Consider the following 20549-nt stretch of genomic DNA (forward strand, 5'->3'; position numbering starts at 1 on the left):
CTCATTCATAATCATTAATGTATTGTATATTCAAGGAGTGATTCCACATCCTCTAGATTCTAGAACATATCATGAAGACCCTCCAAAAGAAAAAAGATGGTCTGGGAGGCCAAAGAAATGCTTTTTTCCCCATAAAAGCAGTATTGCAGACATTATAGACATCAGAAATATCTTCAAAGAATAATGAGACTAGCAGTCTCATCTCAGGGTTTGCTTAGCATTGTTCTGTTCTTCAGGGAGTGAGTGTGTGCATTTAAGTAGGAGCTTTGGGTGTCTGTTTCAGGTTTAATGTTTCATTTTCATAACTCTGAGTAATCCTATGTAAAGGGTAGAGATGTGTAGGGGAGTTGATACCACAGATGTTGCATCTTAAGGAGTAGCATTTTGGTGATGCGAGTTTGGCACCGTAGTCAAATGTACTTTGGGGGCCCTGGGCTGGGGTTAATGTCGCCAAGATGCATTAGTAGTTGGGGAATGATAGTAGGGATATCCTCCCCTTATGCTGAAAAAATTAAAGTGGGTACACAAATTGTTTGGCTTTGACCCATGGCCTGGCACAACTGCCTGGGACAGCCTGAGGCTGCACTCCACACTGGAGGAGGAATAGTTAGATAGGGTTCCTTTGGTGCCCTTCTGAAGTAATGAAACAAAGTTATACCAATACATATCAAAAGAAACAATATAAAGATTTAGGCATATACTTATAATCATAAATATAATTAAAAGAAATAATTTTTTCTTAAAGAACTACCATTAGAATAAAGATATTACTGGTCATTTCAAAAACTCACTCTTGAGTGCTGTAGAGATAGGAAGAGCGTGCTGATTGTTCACTATTCATACTCAGTAGAGAATGGATCCTTAATGGACAAACCTCATTTCGCAAATCTTCTGGCATTTCCTGTTCCGAGAACGAAAAGTAAAATAATTCAAATATATTCATGAGCTACGATTCTGTTGATTATTGCAAATCACAATTGGGTACAATCATACTACTAAGAAAACCTAGTCAATATCAATCAATCCTTTCCTTATCTGAATGTGAAAAATATATGTTTTGGATTAAGGAGGACCGTTTCACTACCACAGGGAAAGTCCTATGGGTAAATACCTCTTTGTACTCTATGGGGAGAGAGCTTTACATCTGCAGCACCCCATCTCAAAAATCCCTCCTTCTTATGTGAAAGCACATGCTTGGTAGGGGCTTAAAACACTGTTTCACTCCAAAAACAGGATATATCCATTTGTATGTCCATACTTTAGGAGAAGCTTGAGTGAGAAGATTCCAGGAGACTGGGTGAAAATGGTAAAAGGTGAGAGTAAATGATACTTGGGAAGTGGGCGAGTAATGGGAGGTATTTAGGGAAGCAGCGATTACATGTAAGAGAAAGGTGTGTTGTATGTGAAAGGTGGGATATGTCTTATAGGGTAGCAAGAGGTGGATGTGTTGGTGTAAGCTAGGGTAGCAAGAGGTGGGATGAAGTTAAAGTAAAAAAAAGAAAAAAAGAAAAAAAAAGTATCACATGAAGTGAAGGAATGTAAATGACTTGGATCTATAGGTGTACACATATCTCCTGTTGTAATTTTCTAAAACAGCCAATATTGGAAATGCGGTGCTGGGTGTGAGAGAGATGGTCTGCAATGTAATCCCCATTTTACGATGGAATCCTATTATTACTTGAGATGATTTCACTTTAAACAGCCTCTTCTAGAATGCACCAACTCTATGTAGTGTGAGATTCCTGCACATACAAATAACATTTAAAAAGCTGCATTAGATTTACAGAAATGCTGCATTTGAAAATAATGTACTTAGACCTTAAACTGGGCACACTGGAAAAATCAGTTTCTAAAATTAGAAATATATCAGTTACTTAAACACTGCTCAGTCTTCTGGAATTTGAACAGAGATTTTAAACTTGTACTTCTATGCTACCAAGAAGCACTACCACACTTTAATGCCTGTTGTTACCAGTAGGAGTAAATAGTTATGGGAAGGAGCTTGACAAATGAAAAGAGAGAGAAAAGAAAAAGAAAATAAATACCAAGCAAACTATTGAATGGTGAAGATGAAAAATAATTTTCCCATTCACTTACAGCTTCTCCATACTTCTCTTGTACTTGTGCTTTCATCTTACTAAAAGATGATACCATGTGTTCATGCAAGCCAGCAATGGGCTCAGTTACTCGGCTGGCATGAATAGATAAAGCAGCTTCCAAAAGTGGTATCTGTAAGTGAACAGATACTGTATGTTAAGAATATTAAAATATTACATTAAAAAAAGAAAATTCAAAATATTAGTAAAACCTTTCCAATTCTGCACTAAACATGTTACATATCATTCTTCACTCGCTCCTCTTTCTTAATACTGCTAATTCTCACAAAAAATCCTTCTAAACTTCTTTACTTCCACAAAAAATCCAAAGTCAAATATGCTATAAGCACATCTATTCTAGAATACAGTTCATTCCCCTAACCAGATATTCTGTTTGGAAACTAGCAACTAACAACTACCACTATGCACCAGCCATGCCTTTTGGCAAAATTTTTAGAGCAATAGACAAAAGTAGTAGACAGGAATATTTAGGCAGGAGCATTAGGAAGAAGTAGTAGGTAGGAACATTAGGTAGAAGTAGTCAATAGGGGCATAGGTAGGAGTCTGCAAACACTGTGCTAGAGTTACCCTCTGCCAGCGACCTGTTAGGAGTGAGGCTCCTTTCTCCCTACTACTTCTACCGAATGTTTCTATCTAATGCTCCTTCCTAAATGATGCAACCTACTACTGCTGTCTATTACTCCCAACAATTTGCCAAAGGGTTGGACAAATGTATAGTGCTCACCAAAGGAAAATCTTGAGTTACTAAGAATGAGCTGTGTGAGTTAAGTGTTGTCAAGCGTTATGTATGACAAGGAGAAATTGTATGTTTGTGGAGAGAACGCTAGCAGTCCATGTGTGACAAGGAGAGATTGTATGTTATCGGACAGAATGCTAGCTGTCCATGTGTGGGTGAGGCAGAAAGAAAAGACAGCTACCAGGGTCAGAGGAGTGCAACTTGATGACCAATGAAATGCTGTCTCACTACTCAGCCATCACTAACCCTCCTAATACTCAGGCAGGGAGTACTGTCAATATATCTGAGTATGTGTATCAAATCTGCCAATTGCTTGGCTTTATTCAAGCACGGCTTTTTTGTTCAGTGAAGCAATGTCTTTTGTTGACTAAGCGTAATCCTAGGTATTTCAAACTTGATATTTTGATCCCATTTATTTCGTTTAGTGGACTGCTTCTTTTCTCATTGTACATTAGGATACTGCTCCTGCATTTTTATTTCTAGTCCATACTCTACAGCCACTTCCATTATTGTTCGAAAAGCCTCTCATTAGCCTATAATGTGTGCAAGCATTAGTCAATCATATGCACAGAAAAGTGCTAGGATGTTATGAAGGAAATGAATTTTGAATCCACTATGTTTCCTTTTAAGGTTTTTAATAATATGAAAAGTTATGAGAAGGACTAGCACAAGGTTATGAGATGGACTAGCACAGTGGATCTTTGCAAAGCTTTTTAATAACTGATGTGATTTCAATCTGTGCTTGTTTTTGTTGAAAAAAATCAAGGGTGCTATCATTTGTGTTTATAAGTTGATTATGACATTAATAATTCTTTTATCAACATTACTTTAGCAAGATTTCTAGAAGCTTAACTCTATTCACTGATATAGTATAAAATGCTTTAATATGTAACAATCTTTGATACAATAGCTTAAAATAAATATGCTATCTGTGATCTGTTTTTCTTGTAAAGCCTGAATGGAAATCATTAAGTGGGTCCATCTCAACTGGATAATCTGCCATTTTTGCATTTTTTCCTTTTTCTATATATGTTTTTTGCCATTTCCACACGAATGCAACAAGACTTAGGTCTTCGTTTCTAGATTCACTTTTTTGGCAACAAATTTGTTTTCAACATTTTCTAGCTTGGTGGAATATCAGTATCTTGGCTGATATTATCTAAACATGCCATCAGTTTCTCTAAGCATATTTAACTTTCATTCAAAGCCTTACACAGTTTTGGTCTTATCCCATCTAGTCCCGTGGTGGGGTTTTCATTCTTTCCTTGCTTTTAGCTGTTTTTCAATATCTGGTATTGTAATGTCAAATACTGGCATCAGTAATGGTGTCCTGTCTTAAACAGTTTGAACCAAACTTTGTTTATGTTCTCAGCTACTGCATATGGTGGCAGTTCGAATACATAACTTACATCAGAAATCTTTCACCCACCTTTTTACCACTGTTGTCCCTATACAATGTTTTCTCAGATAATTCCAATATAATTAATACTACAGAATACTTCTCTGTAGTTATCAATTAAACAAAGCACTGTTATACACTAATCTCTCTTATTTCAAACACTCAGTTGATCTTGCCTGTACTTTTCACACTCTTATCTTTAATAATTTTATCCCTGGGGATAGGGGATTGAGAATACTTCCCACGTATTCCCTGCGTGTCGTAGAAGGCGACTAAAAGGGGAGGGAGCGGGGGGCAGGAAATCCTCCCCTCTCGTTTTTTTTTTTTTTTTCCAAAAGAAGGAACAGAGAGGGCCAGGTGAGGATATTCCAAAAGGGGCCCAGTCCTCTGTCCCTAACGCTACTTCGCTAACGCGGGAAATGGCGAATAGTTTAAAAGAAAAAAAAAGATCTTTAATAAAATTATAAGGCCTCTGAAGATTGTTTCATCTACTGTTTCTGAGTTGGTTTTTATGTGTCATTATAAATGTAAAATATTTCTAGTTTAGATTGGAGCTTCAACATATGCTGCCTTACTATGGACTGTGGTGGAGATACAGTACCTACCTACTTATGAGTAACTATGCCAAGATTTTGTCATTATGGCAGGGATATGGTGAAGTGTTCATTGCACATCTTGTTTACTGAATAAGAGAGTGAGGGAAAAAAGTGATCTCATCTTCATGTAACAAAGTATCTTATCTAACATTCTAGTGCATTTCAAAATTAATTCAAAAGGGTTATTTCTAGGAATATATTCTGTACTGCAGAAGTTCAAATATATGCTTTACCTGAGAAGCAATGAGATGGCGCAGGTTGTCTAACCTCTCTGCATCACTGGGATGACTCTCAATGTACTCATCACTTAAGAATGCCTAAATCAAAAATATTTTGTAAATGGAAAGAAAAAATATCAAACATCTTGTGCTTTCTAGCTTTCACAATAACAGTTGGATAATTGGAAACATGAATAATTCTGAATTGATATGGAAAAGCAATCACCTTGTGGCTAATCATAATGACAATATCAAATGTTATCTTTTTGTACACACCTCCTGTAAAAGACGTGAAATCTACTATGTTATCACAAAGTAAGATTTCAAAACAAAAATATCTACTGTAAATCATACCTTTTCATAATTTACAATGCCACCCATGACAGCAGCATCCACCATGCCTGAAACTTTTCTTGTAAGTGGATGTAGTGGCAAAGTGGAGTCTTGAACATATCTCTTAACCAAATTGTATACCTCTCTGTTTGCAGAGGACATAGTTTCTACAGCATTTTCAAGAGGAGACAATTCTATTGACTTGGTTCTTACTACTTGGAAGCACCGAAGGATTCCTGAGATACAAAAGTTACCTTTTCAGTCTTTATCAGTCTTTCATGAAAATTTCATTTACTAACTAAAGGAAACTATAGATTAATGACACAATAAACAAACAAATATATAATTATATAATGCTATTCACAATGATTATGACTTTGCTAAAGTCGCATGTAAAGTCTGAGAAATTTTAAGGTGAGGTAATGAGCTGGAAATACAGATGATAAACTTCACAATAGGCCAGCATATCAGTACAACATTCAAGAACACAGATGTGATACATCTACCTATGACTAAATCTAAGATGCTCACTGAAATTGTTTTCCTGCAAGAACTTATGACATAAATGCTGAGGTATATTTAATGCTGATGCAATTGGCATAAAACACTAAGGGTCAATTTATTTTGTTGGCTCAGAACTGAAAGAAAAAAAAACATTTTTTTGCCATATAGATTTTCCTCTTGTTTTCATAACCTATATTATTTGTTTCTATCTATTCATGTCATGATCAAACAGCCTAACTATTGAAGAACTGAAAAAACTTCTCATGGTCATGAGCTTTGTTAATTTCTACTTTTGAATCTTTTACCTAAGAAATTCGGAAAATGAACATTCAAGTTTCTACAACTGATCAGTTCTCATGGGGCCTTCTTAGCAAATTGGAGAGAGTACAGTAATTTTAAGTGTTATGTATACATCTGTAGAGAAGAAATTTTAGAAATGGTAAACCTGTACCTTTTATCTGGAAGTTGTGAGGGTAAACAAAGAATTTACAGGAAAATTATGTAATTTTCATATATTTCTGTACTGTATCTGTGATGGCATTTTGGCTCAAGAGATGAAATTCTTCAAAAAAATTTTTTTCTTGTACTGAATATCGATCTATACTGATCTATTAACATCGCATACACTTTTTTCTGGGGTATTTTTCATGTTAATCAACACTAAGTGGCCCAATTTAAAGCTTTTCTGTTCTCTGCTTTGTTCCCCAATCACAAGTTCTGTGCATATCACCATTCACTCAATCACCACTCTCCCATAGAGCTTAGTTAATCAACAAATGCATACCTTTGTAATCTGAACATTCATTTTGGCCTTATGTAAGGGCACTATACATAATATATGCGATGGCCCAAAGCCAGTAAATACAGGGGAATAATGTATCACTTATTGTGTTTGAAAAGCAAAAACAATCTATATCAATATATGCATTCTAGTATCCAGGACACAGTGTAACACATGAATTTGTACTGTAAGAAGCAGCATTAATTCTGAAGGCATATATACATGATAAGATCATGAAATCAGATAATAAGGATAATGCAACATACCAGGTAAGGAATATGAGGTCTGGAGTGTTGTTTTCTCAATACACAAAGTGGCAAACTCATTTGTAGGGTCCTTCTGTCCACGATGAAAGGGGCGTGAGTAAGTGAAGACCTTAACATGGTTAGCTCGGTAATAACTCTGAATTTGTTCTGAGACATGTGCAGATGAAAATTTTTCTTCTTGCATTGCACAGTCAACTTTACTTATCTGCAAGACTAGAAAATGGAAGATAAATAATTCAACCAAAACTGAACATAATTTGAAGGTGTTCCTCTTCATGCACTCATTAACATTTCTTTCTATGAAAGAAACCTGGTGTTACCCAAGAACCATCTCTAAGGAACCAGGTGTTATCCAGGACCTATTTCCAGAGGCTCCTACAGCCAATGACTATGTTACTTTCAGTAGCATGGAAATGTGGACCCCTTTGGAGTAAGAAGTTATTTGACTAGAATGTACTCCCAGTGATACAGCCTCACCAAAGGTGACTTTTCATTTGCAGTGTAACCTCTTGCAGATGGAATCCAGTAACAACAACACCTGTTTATGTACTTATGTACAATTCTACTTTTCATAATAAATAAAGTTTCAATGTCCAAAACAGGGGTATGGGTGAGTGATTTGATAAGCAGTGTATGTCAGAGCTGAGTAAAGTCACATTAACTGTTTAATGTCAAATCATTAGAAAAAACTGAGTGGAAAAGCAAGTCAGCTTCATCAATGAAAGGAGGCTCTTGAAAGTAACGTCCTTTCTGAAAATGAGGGACAATCAGTGCAATGTCAATCAGTTCCTGATGAGTTGAAATATTTGAAACTGCTAATAACTATGGATGGCATCAGATGAGCTGAAGTTGCAAATTGCCATGCAATAGAAAAAACTGAAGGTAAATTAGAGCTTTGGTGACTGGGAAAAAGTTTAGCCTATAAGGGTTCCAGTACATTCATTAATTTTTTCAACAATGGCTGACCTGGCATGGACATACGCATGCTCCAATGAAGACCATCTCTGATGAAAGGTAAAACAGGTTGTATAAAAAAAAAAGACAGTAAGGATTAAGGTGGGCTCCTCTGGTGTTTATATATACCTATATCTTAAATGGATAGGTAATGGGAAAAGGGAATGACAAATGACAAAAGCAAATCCCACAGATTTACTGTAAGAGGAAAGAAGGAGCTATCATAATGGTCAACCACCATGTGGCTGGTCTCCACACACAAACTATGGGATGCAGCAGCCAGCTGTGTGCTGCAAGCGCACACCTTAAGGGTTAGAACACATGTCGACAGCATGACAGCTCATGCAGTGAAGGATGAAATAAAACTTGTAGAAAATGATACGAAGGCATACAGAGATATGAAGCATCTGAGGAGTCTGAAGAAGTAACATCTGAACCAACTTTATTCCTCATAAATATATTCATATAACAGTACCCACCTTACAATGCTGCAAGTGGCTTACTGTGTTTAGAAAACATGAACAGAGAACACTTTATCTAAAGAGCAATCCTGATATCAACTTACACTGTTGTGGTGACTCCTTAACTTCATCACTTGGTGGTGTGAGTTTCTTCATAAGTTCAGCATTGGGAAACTGATCTAGAATGCGTGATGTAAAGTCTGCTAATCGTTCAAATCCATTTCCACGATATACAAACACCTGCAATGTATGAAATAACGTTATTGAAAGCTTGGAGACTCTTCAATTCCTTACATTTATGAAGAAGTAAATCTACTAACTACTTCTATTGTCTTCTACACATAACTGCCTATCCTGTCTTACTGAGGTAGGATAAGGAACAGATGAACATCTGCCTCATTTACACATATCCAATTTCTAGTTGTCATGTATGATGTGCCAAAACAAGAGACTACCAATCAAAGCAAAGCCCTACACACTCCTCCATGGTTTATCATAACAGCATCATATGCCACATTCTGTCCACTGACATGTTGTTGTTTACCTCATATATAATACAGCTTAAATTCATTCTATCCAATGCACACCTCTCACCCTCCGGACAGTTCAGGTCCTGATGACCTAAATCCTTCTTCTCTCCATTCTCCCATCTCCTCCATTTCTGATCCACAGATGCTCTTATTTAGTTACTCTTCACTCATCCTCTCCATATGCCCACACCATTTCAGCACATCCTAGCCAGCATTCTCAATCAGACTGCACATATTGCCATACCTCTCTCTACACTGTCCTTTTTCATACACTCAACCCATCTTACACCACTCATCAATCTTCAGAATCTTAATCCATCCATTCCAATCCCTTCCATTCAAGGCCGAAGACTTACATCTGTACAACACTCTTAGGATTACTGTACCTTCATGAATGCTCTTTTTTGCCTTTGGAGACAATGATCTCCTTCAGCACAATTATCAATGCACCCATTTAAGCCCCCTCTTCCTTTCTATAATTTACTCAAACCCTAAGGGTTCCATCTGCTACCATGTTAATTCTTTCAGCTTTTCCCATTCCAACATACATTAAAAACCAACCTGTCTCATTCCCCTGCTGCACCTCTCAACCTCACTTTTTTCACATTCACCCTCAGCTTTCTCATTATGCACACTCTCCTAAACTCTTCACCAGCTTCTGAAGTTTCTCTCTGGAGTCTGCTACCCAGCAGAGTCGAAACAGACCTTGTGGTGGGGCATGGAGTACAATGATATTATCTGCACAGAGGATTTCAGCACATGGATGTCATGGAAGAAATACATCATGGAAGGAAGCTGAATAGTCAGAGTTGTACTTAGCTGGAGGAACTGGGGGAATGGCAAATATATACCAAACATAAAAGCAAGAGTGTACAGCATATGTGTGAGTACATAGAGAACAGGGTCTAGAATCTGTCCAAAGAAGTGGAGTACATCCCAGTCAATGGAAATCGGTCAAGGAAGCCCTGAGAACCATCAAGCCCTTTTCAACCAAATCAGTGATATCACTCTGATTCAGCACAGGAGAATCTAGATGTAGGTGTACCGACATAATTTTTAAGTATAAAAGACGAGGAAAGTAAAGGTATTGTCAAGTGTCATATTTAAGATGGAAAGGAATGTGCTAAGCATAGAAAACAGGTAAGAATGGTGTTTGCAAGCTTTCAACATGAAGCATATACAAATCATAATAGCAGATATATACAAGTTCTACCTTATTCTGGAGGAAGGCTGGGAATCCTCGTCCATAATAAGCTACCCTGAAGTACTCTGGTTCTGGACGAAGGTTTTGAGGGTTCATTATGTTTTTGTAGAAAACGGCCATACGGGTTAGCAGTTCAGAAAGCTTGACATAATCAATGATAACTTCCTCATAATGCTTCACCAACTCCTTGCATAATGTCAAGGCATCTTCCCACATCTGTTGAAAACCAAAAAAGATGCACACATTTAGATAGAAAAAAAAAAAGTTTCCATAACTGGAGTGGACTAGCATCAAATATGTTTACATCTTTTCAATAATACTTTATTAGCAAAATGATCTCAAAAACTTTATCAAGAATTTCTTATAAATCAACATGTACCTACAAATAAAAATATAACTAGAAATACAATATGTAATATGTTGGGTTTCCATAATTGGAATGGACTAGCATCTTTTTGAATAGAATACATTGTATATGATGTATAAATACAATTTCATTTCCAAATTGTTCCTGAAATATTCATTCATCTACAATAATCTTTACATAAACATCTATGAAATACAGATATTCTATATGAAATCAAAAGAGAAATCTAAATAATATATTTTGATGCACAAATCTTCTATATGAAATCAAAAGAGAAATCTAAATAATATATTTTGATGCACAAATCTATGATTTCAACATAACATATGGAAAACATAACTACTGTGTTCAGTTATACAGTTCTAAAAATTAATTAAAATCTAAACATATATAGATATAAAAAGACAAATAATGTGAGCTGAATTATTCTAACCTTTCCTTTGTCAAAATAACTAATTATTTCTTCGTAGAGTTTTTCTTTCAATTCATCATGGCGACCAAGAGAAATGTGATGAGGTGATCGAAGTGCTGAAGACAGAGGGTCTGGTGACCAACGTAAGAGGGCAGCATGCTGCTGCAGAGTGTAGCCAGCCTCTGTATAATTGTCACAAGCCAGGTGCAGTTCAGACAGCTTGTAAACATACCGAAGATATAATTCTTTTCTATGTATTTCAGAATAGAAGTCCTGAAAAGTTTGCAAATGGGTATTAGTTCTCATTTTAACAATCAGTGACATACATACATTAATCCTGAATTCTATTTCATACCCTTACAATAGGAGTTACTGGATGCCACCTGCCTGATGTTACACCATGAGTGGAGAATTATCTTTGGTGAGACTGTATCATCAGAGGAAGAAAAGGAATACAATCTCATTCCAGAAATTCTCATGCCACAGAGGCTTTTGTTTCCAAGTTACTGATCATAGCACAGCCTTCAAGCAGTAGAAGTTGTAGGAGGGAAGCTGCTAGAAGCAGTGAAGAGTTCTTATCAAGAGAGTTTAGTGTGTGTGTGAGTGTGTGTGTGTAAGAAAAGAGGGGTGTGAGTGATTTCAGATAAAGGTAGGTCTGTGGCAGGGATGTATGATGTCACCATGGCTGTTGAATCTAACTTATTTATGGTTGGGGAACCTACCTACCTATCTATGAGTGCCTACAATGAGACTGTGACATGGTGGCAGGGCTAGTGCACTGTGCTCACCACTTGATTTGTATGATGGCAAACATTTCTCCTAAGAGTTTCATCTCATCTCCATACTTGTGTTGCATAAGGTATCATGCTTTTCTTTTCAGATGCTACTTCACAGGTGATGTGGGAGGTGAATGCAAGGATCTTGGGAGTTAGGATCAAATATGCTGTCATCAGGGGGTGGGGGTGCAGTGGGGGCTCTGGGAGATATCAGTTGCTGTTTGCTGGTGAAACAGAGCTGGGGGCAGATTCGAGTTAGAAACTGCAGAAGTGTTTGTCTTAGTTTGGGAAAGTGTGCAAATGGAGAAATTAGAGGGTACATGAGAATTAAAGCAATGCTATTAGAATTAGCAGTGGAGAATGACAGATTAGTTAGGGGAGGATTTTGAATGGAGAAAACTTGGAGGAAGTGAAGTGTTTTAAATACCTGGGATGGTCATGGCAGCAAATCGAACCATGGGAGCTGAAGGGAGTCATGTGGGTGGGTGAGAGACAGATGTGTGGAAAGATATGTAACTATTTGGGAGGGTGAAGATAGGCATGTTTAAAGGTATAGTAGTCCCAACAGAGTTATATGGATACGAGGCATGGGCTCCATATGAGAATATATGGAAGAGAGTAAATGTGCTGGAAATGAACTGTGGAAGTACAATATGTGGTGCAAGGAAGGCTGATTGGGTAAGTTATGATGGGTAAGAAAGAAGAGTGGTAATACACAGAGCATGGTTGACAGAACTGAAGAAGTTATGCTGAAATGGTATGGATATATTGAGAGAATGAGTGAAGAGAGGTTAACAAAGAGGATATATATGTCAGAAGTGATGGGGACAAGGAGAAGGGCTACACCAAATTGGATACTGAAGGATGAAGTGAACAATATTTTGAATGTTTGGGGTCTGAACATATATACACAGGATAAGAGTGAATTGGAGTGCAGTAGTGAAGAGATGTCAGTCAACTTTCTGTAAATGGATTGATGCAATGCATATGAAGCACTCTATGGGGAATCATGGAAAGGTCTGTGGGGTATCTGGTTGCAGATAGGGGGATGCTGTGGTTTTGGTGCATTGCACATGAGAGCTAGAGAATGGATGTGAGCAAAAGTCTTTTTCTTCAGCTGTTCCTGGTGCTACCTTGCCAACATGTAAAACATATATCCTGTGTGTCGAACAAAGTGACTAAAATGTGTGGGAGCCAGGGACTGGAAATCCCTTCATTCTGTGTTAATTTAAAAAGAAGGAACAGAGGAATGGGCAAATGCAGGATTTACCTTCTAAAGCTTGGTCATCTGTTCTTGATGCTACCTTAATTTGAAGAAAATAGCAAAAATGAATAAAAAAAAAAAAATGTATATGTGCACATATAGTAGCCAGTCATATAGGTGGAGAGAATGAGTGAGAGGTTGACAAAGATGAATGTGTCAGAAGTGGAGGGGACAAGGAGAAGACCAAATTGGAGATGGAAGGAAGGAGTGAAAAAGGATTTTAAGTGACTAGGGTCTGACCATGCTGGGGGTAAAAGGTATGCATGCAATAGATTGAACTGGAACAATATGATTTACAGGGGTTGATGTATTGTCAGTGGAATGAACCAGGGTACGTGAAGCAGCCGGGGCAAACCCATGGATAGGTTTGTATGGCCTGGTTCTGGCTAGGGGGTTGTGGCTTTGGTGCATTGCACATGAAAGCCAGAGACTGGCTTTGTCTGTTCCTGGCACTACCTTGCTAAAACAGGAAAGGGAGACAGAATATTAAAATCTAGAGGTATTCTAAGTCTCTGCATAAGTTATGTAAACACACTTTTTGAAAATGAGAAATGGTTTGATAAAACCAATGGAGTGAATCATGGTAGCATACAGCCCCATTTCTAGTCAAACATACCTAGATATATGGAAACAATTATAAATAAGGTAATCCAATATCAAGAACCACCAATCACAAATCTCTTCTATAAATATGATATTTGCCACTGTAATATGAATGAAGGATCTCATCAGGAAGCAACAGAAATATGGGAGAGAGTATCAAATGATGGTAGAGTGAAAATGAGGTTCAAATCTGGTTATGGTACTTGAAAAATATCATTTTGACCATATGATTACAACAGTAAATACTACCCCATACAGCAGAATTCAAATACCTTTGGGTCAACTTATCAGCTACGGGAGTTATTCAGTCACAAATAATTGAAAAAATACAAAATTACAGTACACAGTTACATAAGTTATCTCTACTATTTAAAGAGAAACACATTCCAACAAAGGTTAAAAGACACGTTCAACACTATATACTCATGCCAACATTAACACATGGAGCTAAAACATTGACAATGATCATCTCTGAAACAAGCACACATGTCATAGAAATGAATACAATAAGAATAATTCAGGGTAAAAAGCAAAGAACAGAATATAAAATGAAGAAAACAGAAAGAACTAAAATATAATATAGCTAACCACAAGCAGTGAGCAAGCAAAGTTGGGATGGTGGAGACATCTAGATAGAATGGATGAAGAATGAATACCCAAATAGCACTTCACATCCAGGAAATCTTAACAAAATATAAAATTGGAAGATTAGACAGACTACAAGATGGAGTTTTCCAAGATAGATTGGAATGGTGGCAAAATGCTTTTCTTGACAGGCTGAAAGCCTGTCTTGGGAAAGAAATAAGAAGAAAGATGTATGATATTGAGCTCATCTTGATATATAATACTGAGCTCATCTTCAAACAGTAGAATCAAGGGAAGTATATCTATACCAGCAGGTTGACAATACAGCTCATCCGTGTTTCTGCTGAGTTGTCAGGATTATTCATGATAGTTCGATATTGTAAGAGTCGATCCATTAGTCTTGAAATGGTATGGACCAATTTTCGTCCAGGTTCCCTCATAGTGGCATGATCTTCACAAAGTGCACCAATCATGTTCTGAAAAACCTCTCGGTAGTGTTCATCACCATGACCGCTTTCTACAAGTTGATCTAGTTTTTCCAGCATTTCATTCTCAAACTGAAAAGAAAAATTAAAATAATCACTTAAGAGCAAAATATCAATGACAACTTATCATTAGCAAACAGTAAATGACTCACCTTCCAGGCTTCCACACCCCTAACAGATTCCAGCCCTAAAAGTGCTCTTGATCTTCTATGGACTCCTGCAGCACTCTGGAAACTGGTCATATCCACCAAGGGGGGGACCACAGGTTATAAACTATAGTGATGTTATATGTATGTCCAGCTCCCACACCCATATGACAAGACCAATGGAGATGGAATCCTGTGGGCATATTCGGGGCTCCAACAGACAGTAAATGGTAAATATCTTAACTTGTAGCTTCTTTAAAAGAGGTGAAATAAAATGGAGTTGGTAGCAGCTGGTAGGCAGCCAACAGCTAGGGAGATATATTAACAGTACTACCCACATTACCAGTACTTTTTGCCTTACCTACACATGGACAACTGGCATTCTGTCCACAAACTTATAATCTCTCCTTGTCATATATAACACTTCACAGTGCTTAACTCATACAGCTCATTCTTTGCAACTCTGGATTATCCTGTGGTAAGCACTATGTGCTAGCCCTGCCTTGTGGCAGAATGGTAAGAGCAACAGATAGAAGTAGTAGGTCGGAACACTTAGTCAGGAGCATTAGGTAGAAACACTAGGTAGTAGATGGTTGGAACATTAGGCAGGAGCATTAGGTGGAAGCCTGTGCAAGCAGTGCCCTAGAGTTGCACTCAGCCAGCGGCCTGTAAAAGGTGAGGCACTAAATGCTAAGAAATGGCACTGGACTTCACTAGTTATGGGACCCTATTGCCGTGGTTACCACCCACAGGGAGTTCCAGATGGGAACAGGTGTCACAGATATAGCTAGATTGATAGAAAGAAAATGGGAGCTGCTATGTTTGTCCTAAGACCAAGGAATCATATTACCTTCTCTTAATAGTGCGTATCAGTCCTTTATTAGTCTATTTGTCTTTTTTTTCTTTTGTAGCACTGTGTTGGCTTCAACCACATTCTAGCAATCTGAACTCCAATTTAAACTGAAAGTTAGTACTTTGATCCAGTTAGGATATCTAAGTTACTGGATTTTATGAGTTGTCTGATGTCAACGTACAACAGAAAAGAGAAACTGAGCAATGTAAAAGTACAAGTAACAATGAATTCATAAATGCAGTATGCTATCCTGCATGTTTAGAAGCCAGAAATAGGAGGAAGAGAAAAGTGCAAGCAAAAAATTTTGTAAGCTCTAACATATATGAAATGGTGTTTATTGTTGTCTAAAAAATACTTTGTTATAGCTCTGCTTTTCTGTAATGCCTACCTCATTAAACTTTCCCTTAATCTTCTGGTCACTGCGTGCCATGTCAGGAGGTAGGTCCTTCTCTTGATCTCGCAAAGAGTAGAATTCACACTGCATCATGTCGAAGAAAATAGGTATGGTAGCTTTACGAAGTTCCACATCAGGCAACATAGTCATCTTAAGGAATGGACCAACCATGTTCTGTCTATCATCCGATCCAGCTACAAACCGGATTTTGTGTTGACCTAGGTTGTAAAGTAATCAATATATCAATTTGAGAACAATCTTAAATCTTCCATTATCACATCAAACACACACACACACATGCAAATCTAACAAACCTTTTAGAATTCTGTGAAAGAGTAAGCTTCATTTTAGACAAAAAAGAGGGTAAGGTGAATTGTTTGTAACTGGGGAGCCAGAAAGCATATAACTCTTCCATATATGAGAGTACAGTCCAGAATGCATTTAACACTCTCCCATACATGAGGTAAAAAAGTTGGATCTTCAGTAAAGAACTAGGGGAGACTAATCTGACAGATAGCAAATCACTTTAGTGGAACTGCTTTAAAAGGGCACCTCTGTCTCCAGCAAAGTTGGACTTGGATATGGTAAGGCTCTTCCTTCTCAGAGGAATATGAGAAGAATGATGAAGCCTTCTCGAACTGTCACTTTTAAGATTAGGAGTAACTGAGCCCCCAACTTGCTATCATCCCAAGCACTTTCCTTTGAAGAAACGGGGTTAAAAGCAATGGTATTCTTCAAACCGATAGTTCTAGCAGACTTAGTTCTAAGAAACCTCATGGAAAATGACAAAGAGGTAAAGGGAGTAGCAGGAAGCTGAGGAATATAATTACTAAATGTTCTCCTTTATAACGAGTAGACAGGGTTATGCGGAGGAGGGTGGATGTGTTGGAAATGAGATGTTTGAGGACAATATGTGGTGTGAGGTGGTTTGATCGAGTAAGTAATGAAAGGGTAAGAAAGATGTGTGGTAATAAAAAGAGTGTGGTTGAGAGAGCAGAAGAGGGTGTATTGAAATGGTTTGGTCACATAGAGAGAACGAGTGAAGAAAGATTGACAAAGAGAATATATGTGTCAGAGGTGGAAGGAACGAGAAGTGGGAGACCAAATTGGAAGAGGAAGGATGGAGTGAAAAAGATTTTGAATGATCGGGACCTGATCATGCAGGAGGGTGAAAGGCGTGCAAGGAATAGAGTGAATTGGAACGATGTGGTATAACAGGGTTGACGTGCTGTCAAAGGATTAAACCAGGGCATGTGAAGCATCTGGAGTAAACCATGGAAAGTTTTGTGGGGCCTAGATGTGGAAAGGGAGCTGCAGTTTTGGTGCATCATACATGACAGCTAGAGACTGAGTGTGAACGAATGTGGCCTTTGTGTATTTTCCTAGTGCTACCTTGCGCGTGTGCAGGGGGAGGGGTGTGTCATTTCACGTGTGGCAGGGTGGCGACGGGAATGAATAAAGGCAGCAAGTATGAATTATGTACATGTGTATATATGTATATGTCTGTGTATGTATATATATGTATATGTTGAAATGAATAGGTATTTACATGTGCGTGTGTGGATGTGTATGTATATATATATGTGTATGTGGGTGGGTTGGGCCATTCTTTCATCTGTTTCCTTGTGCTACCTCACTAACACGGGAAACAGTGACAAAGTATAATAATAATAACAATAATAATAAAAATAATAATGATAATAATATACATATATTTTTTTTCCTTTTTCATACATACCCGCCATTTCCCGCATTAGTGAGGTAGCAGTAAGGACAGAGGACTGAGCCTTAGAGGGACGTGGAAAGGGAGCTGTGTTTTCAGTGCATTACGCATGACAGCTAGAGACTGAATGTAAATGAATTTGGCCTTTGTTGTCTTTTCCCAGTGCTACCTCGCATGCATGAGGGGGGAGGGGGGTGCCATTTTCATGTGTGGCTGGGTGGCGGCGGGAATGGATGAAGGCAGCATGTATGAATATGTACATGTGGATATATGTATATGTCTGTGTATGTAAATGTATGTATATGTTAAAATGTATAGGTATGTATATGTGCATGTGTGGGCGTTTATGTATATACATGTGTATGTGGGTTGGATGGACCATTCTTTCGTCTGTTTCCTTATGCTACCTCACTAACGCAGAAGACAGCGACAAAGTATAATAAAAATACATGTACATATCCATACTTGCTGCCTTAATCCATTCCCATCGCCACCCTGCAACGCATGAAATAGCATCCCCCCATCAAGGTAGCATCAGGAACAGACAAAAATGACACTTTCGTTCACACCCAGTCTATAGCTGTCATGTGTAAACCATATATATCAGAAACTAATTGAAAGTCTCTCTGTACAGAACTGAAATCTAAGGCATGCCACATGACTCTCCCAGTGAGCTCTAATCTAACCAAGTGTTTTTACAGGAAGGGAGAGGATTCACAAAAGGCAAAAATAGCTACAGAGACTTTGAGTAAACCTCAAATGATGAAGGAAGGTTAAACATCATCATATCCTATCTAACTAAGCAAGGCCAGGGAAAATGTGGTTCAATCTAAAAAGTGGGGAGTACATGCTCCCTTTATCTATGGGACCATTCTAAAGAAAGTTTAAGACAGATTGAGCATTCTCAATCATAAATCATCTTAAGTATGATAAAAGTACAGTCTGATTTTTCAGATTTGAGAAGAGATCATATGATGTACCTACTGTGACCACACTTGTGTTGATGTCAGCTATCTACAAACTGTGAGCTCTGAGAGACTGGAAGTGAGTATGAGAAAGATGTCATCATGGTGGCATCTGGCTAAGGGTGGGCCCAAAATGAGTGAGTCATCACAGTTGCAGATGATTGGAAGGTCCTGACCCTGATTTTTCTATAGATATTTTGGAGGAATTCTCTCATGCTCATGCTTGCATGACAAACCACAATGGAAAGAAGAAAGACTTACGATATATGTTATATCTTTTAGAGACACTCACCTAAACTAAACCATAAACTCTTGATTTCCAAGGCAGTTTCTCGACGCATGTCACGATAACGGCTTAAAATTTTGTTCCTCTTGCTCTGTGTGAAATCCTCTAATTGCAAAGATGGCTGCAAAAGACATGAAAATACCACCATATAATACATGTAATTTCATGACTGTATGCTATAGTATTGGGCTTTCTGTGTGAAGAGTCCAACTGACCTGACTAGGTAGGACTACCTTGTATGTGCTAAAAGCTTCTTCTCTGAGAAATCTGATTTAAGTTTCTCCAGTGTGAAAACTGTTTCCTTAACATTCAATTCAACCATGAAATACGCCACTCATATTTTTTGCATTTCACCACTTGTGACAGTCCTCTGACATTAAATCTTTATTTCCATCTATGACAATTACTACTAGATATATAACTGTAAAATGATAGTATATGGTATCAACACCAATAACAGTAGGAACAAAAGGATTAATCAATTCATTTTGAAGACCAAATGTAATCCATACAACCATTATTTTCTGTAAATCCTAACGATCTATCTTAAGTTTCTCTCCTATCTATTTCCATTATCATCTTAATGCATTTCTTCCATCCTAATGACTAAGAGAATGTTTCTTCAGTGCTTGATTCTCAAGGAATAGGATGCAAAAACAATTAAAAGTATTACCTGTGTGATGAAATCAATGGCACAGTGAAAGAAGTTAAACCAGACAGCTTCTCTGAAAGGATCTCGAACTCTCTCAGTAATGACTCGCGAACATTTCTGTAGTACTTTTACTATAACACTGTAAAAGAAGAAAGGAGGTGATAATCATCACAAATATCAATAAACATAACAAATACCAAAAGGCTATCATAGTACTGTATATCTAACTAAAGCTCTAACTCCCTTTTGAGGTGAAAGCAAAGTGGCATTTAAAGAAACTTAAATACCACACATTTATGCCATATTTACTTTTTTATGGTAGCTGAGAAGGCAAAGGCAACTCAATGCCCTAATCATGACTGTCTCATGTATGCCATATCTATACATAACCACTCTTATATGAAAATAACCTCAAGACCCCTTTCTCTAAAGGGGCTTCTGCAGGCTCAAGGCTGTGCTATATCTAATAGTACAGAAAAAATGGGCTCCTTTGGAAATAAAAAGAAAATGTTCCTCAATGAAACTATATTCCCCTTTGTCAACAGCATTACTAAAGATGACTTTTCACTCATGGTGTAATCACAGGCGGGCAGAATATGGTAACAGGTGTTACATGCATATACGAAACCATACTGAACTTTCACATAACACAATTTGGTCCAGTTGCAATCCAAGCAATTACAGACATCTTCAACCACTCCTGGCCACACAACAAAATCCCTAACATCTGGAAATTTATGAAAAATAATACCAAATTTAAAGCCCTTCAAATGACTCAACTTTCCCTCCTCCTGCTGCCCAATATCACAGGTCATCAGTATCCAGACTCTGAAAAAAATGATCCACAAATGAACCATGCAAAATATCCCACTCACACCTACACATGACTTGAGACCCAACTACTTCACCACCAATCTTCACAATGACCTCACAAAACTT

General features: G+C 37.7%; 1 protein-coding gene across 5 annotated transcripts in view; it reads right to left on the bottom strand.

The window, feature by feature from the left end:
* mbc (myoblast city) overlaps nucleotides 1-20549 on the bottom strand; it is a 99331-nt gene that overhangs the window by 30575 nt on the left and 48207 nt on the right. For all 5 annotated transcript variants that reach the window (XM_071657890.1, XM_071657894.1, XM_071657892.1 and 2 more), the window contains 12 exons: nucleotides 19632-19749; nucleotides 18965-19079; nucleotides 15979-16202; nucleotides 14415-14663; nucleotides 10900-11151; nucleotides 10109-10315; nucleotides 8470-8605; nucleotides 6951-7163; nucleotides 5421-5635; nucleotides 5082-5165; nucleotides 2098-2229; nucleotides 792-901 (listed from right to left, as the gene is read on the bottom strand). In XM_071657890.1, coding sequence (XP_071513991.1) covers nucleotides 792-901; nucleotides 2098-2229; nucleotides 5082-5165; nucleotides 5421-5635; nucleotides 6951-7163; nucleotides 8470-8605; nucleotides 10109-10315; nucleotides 10900-11151; nucleotides 14415-14663; nucleotides 15979-16202; nucleotides 18965-19079; nucleotides 19632-19749 — 2055 coding nt within the window. The remainder of the gene's footprint in view (nucleotides 1-791; nucleotides 902-2097; nucleotides 2230-5081; nucleotides 5166-5420; nucleotides 5636-6950; nucleotides 7164-8469; nucleotides 8606-10108; nucleotides 10316-10899; nucleotides 11152-14414; nucleotides 14664-15978; nucleotides 16203-18964; nucleotides 19080-19631; nucleotides 19750-20549) is intronic.

Source organism: Panulirus ornatus, chromosome 65 (assembly GCF_036320965.1).
Source record: "Panulirus ornatus isolate Po-2019 chromosome 65, ASM3632096v1, whole genome shotgun sequence".
Classification (NCBI taxonomy): Eukaryota; Metazoa; Arthropoda; class Malacostraca; order Decapoda; family Palinuridae; genus Panulirus; species Panulirus ornatus.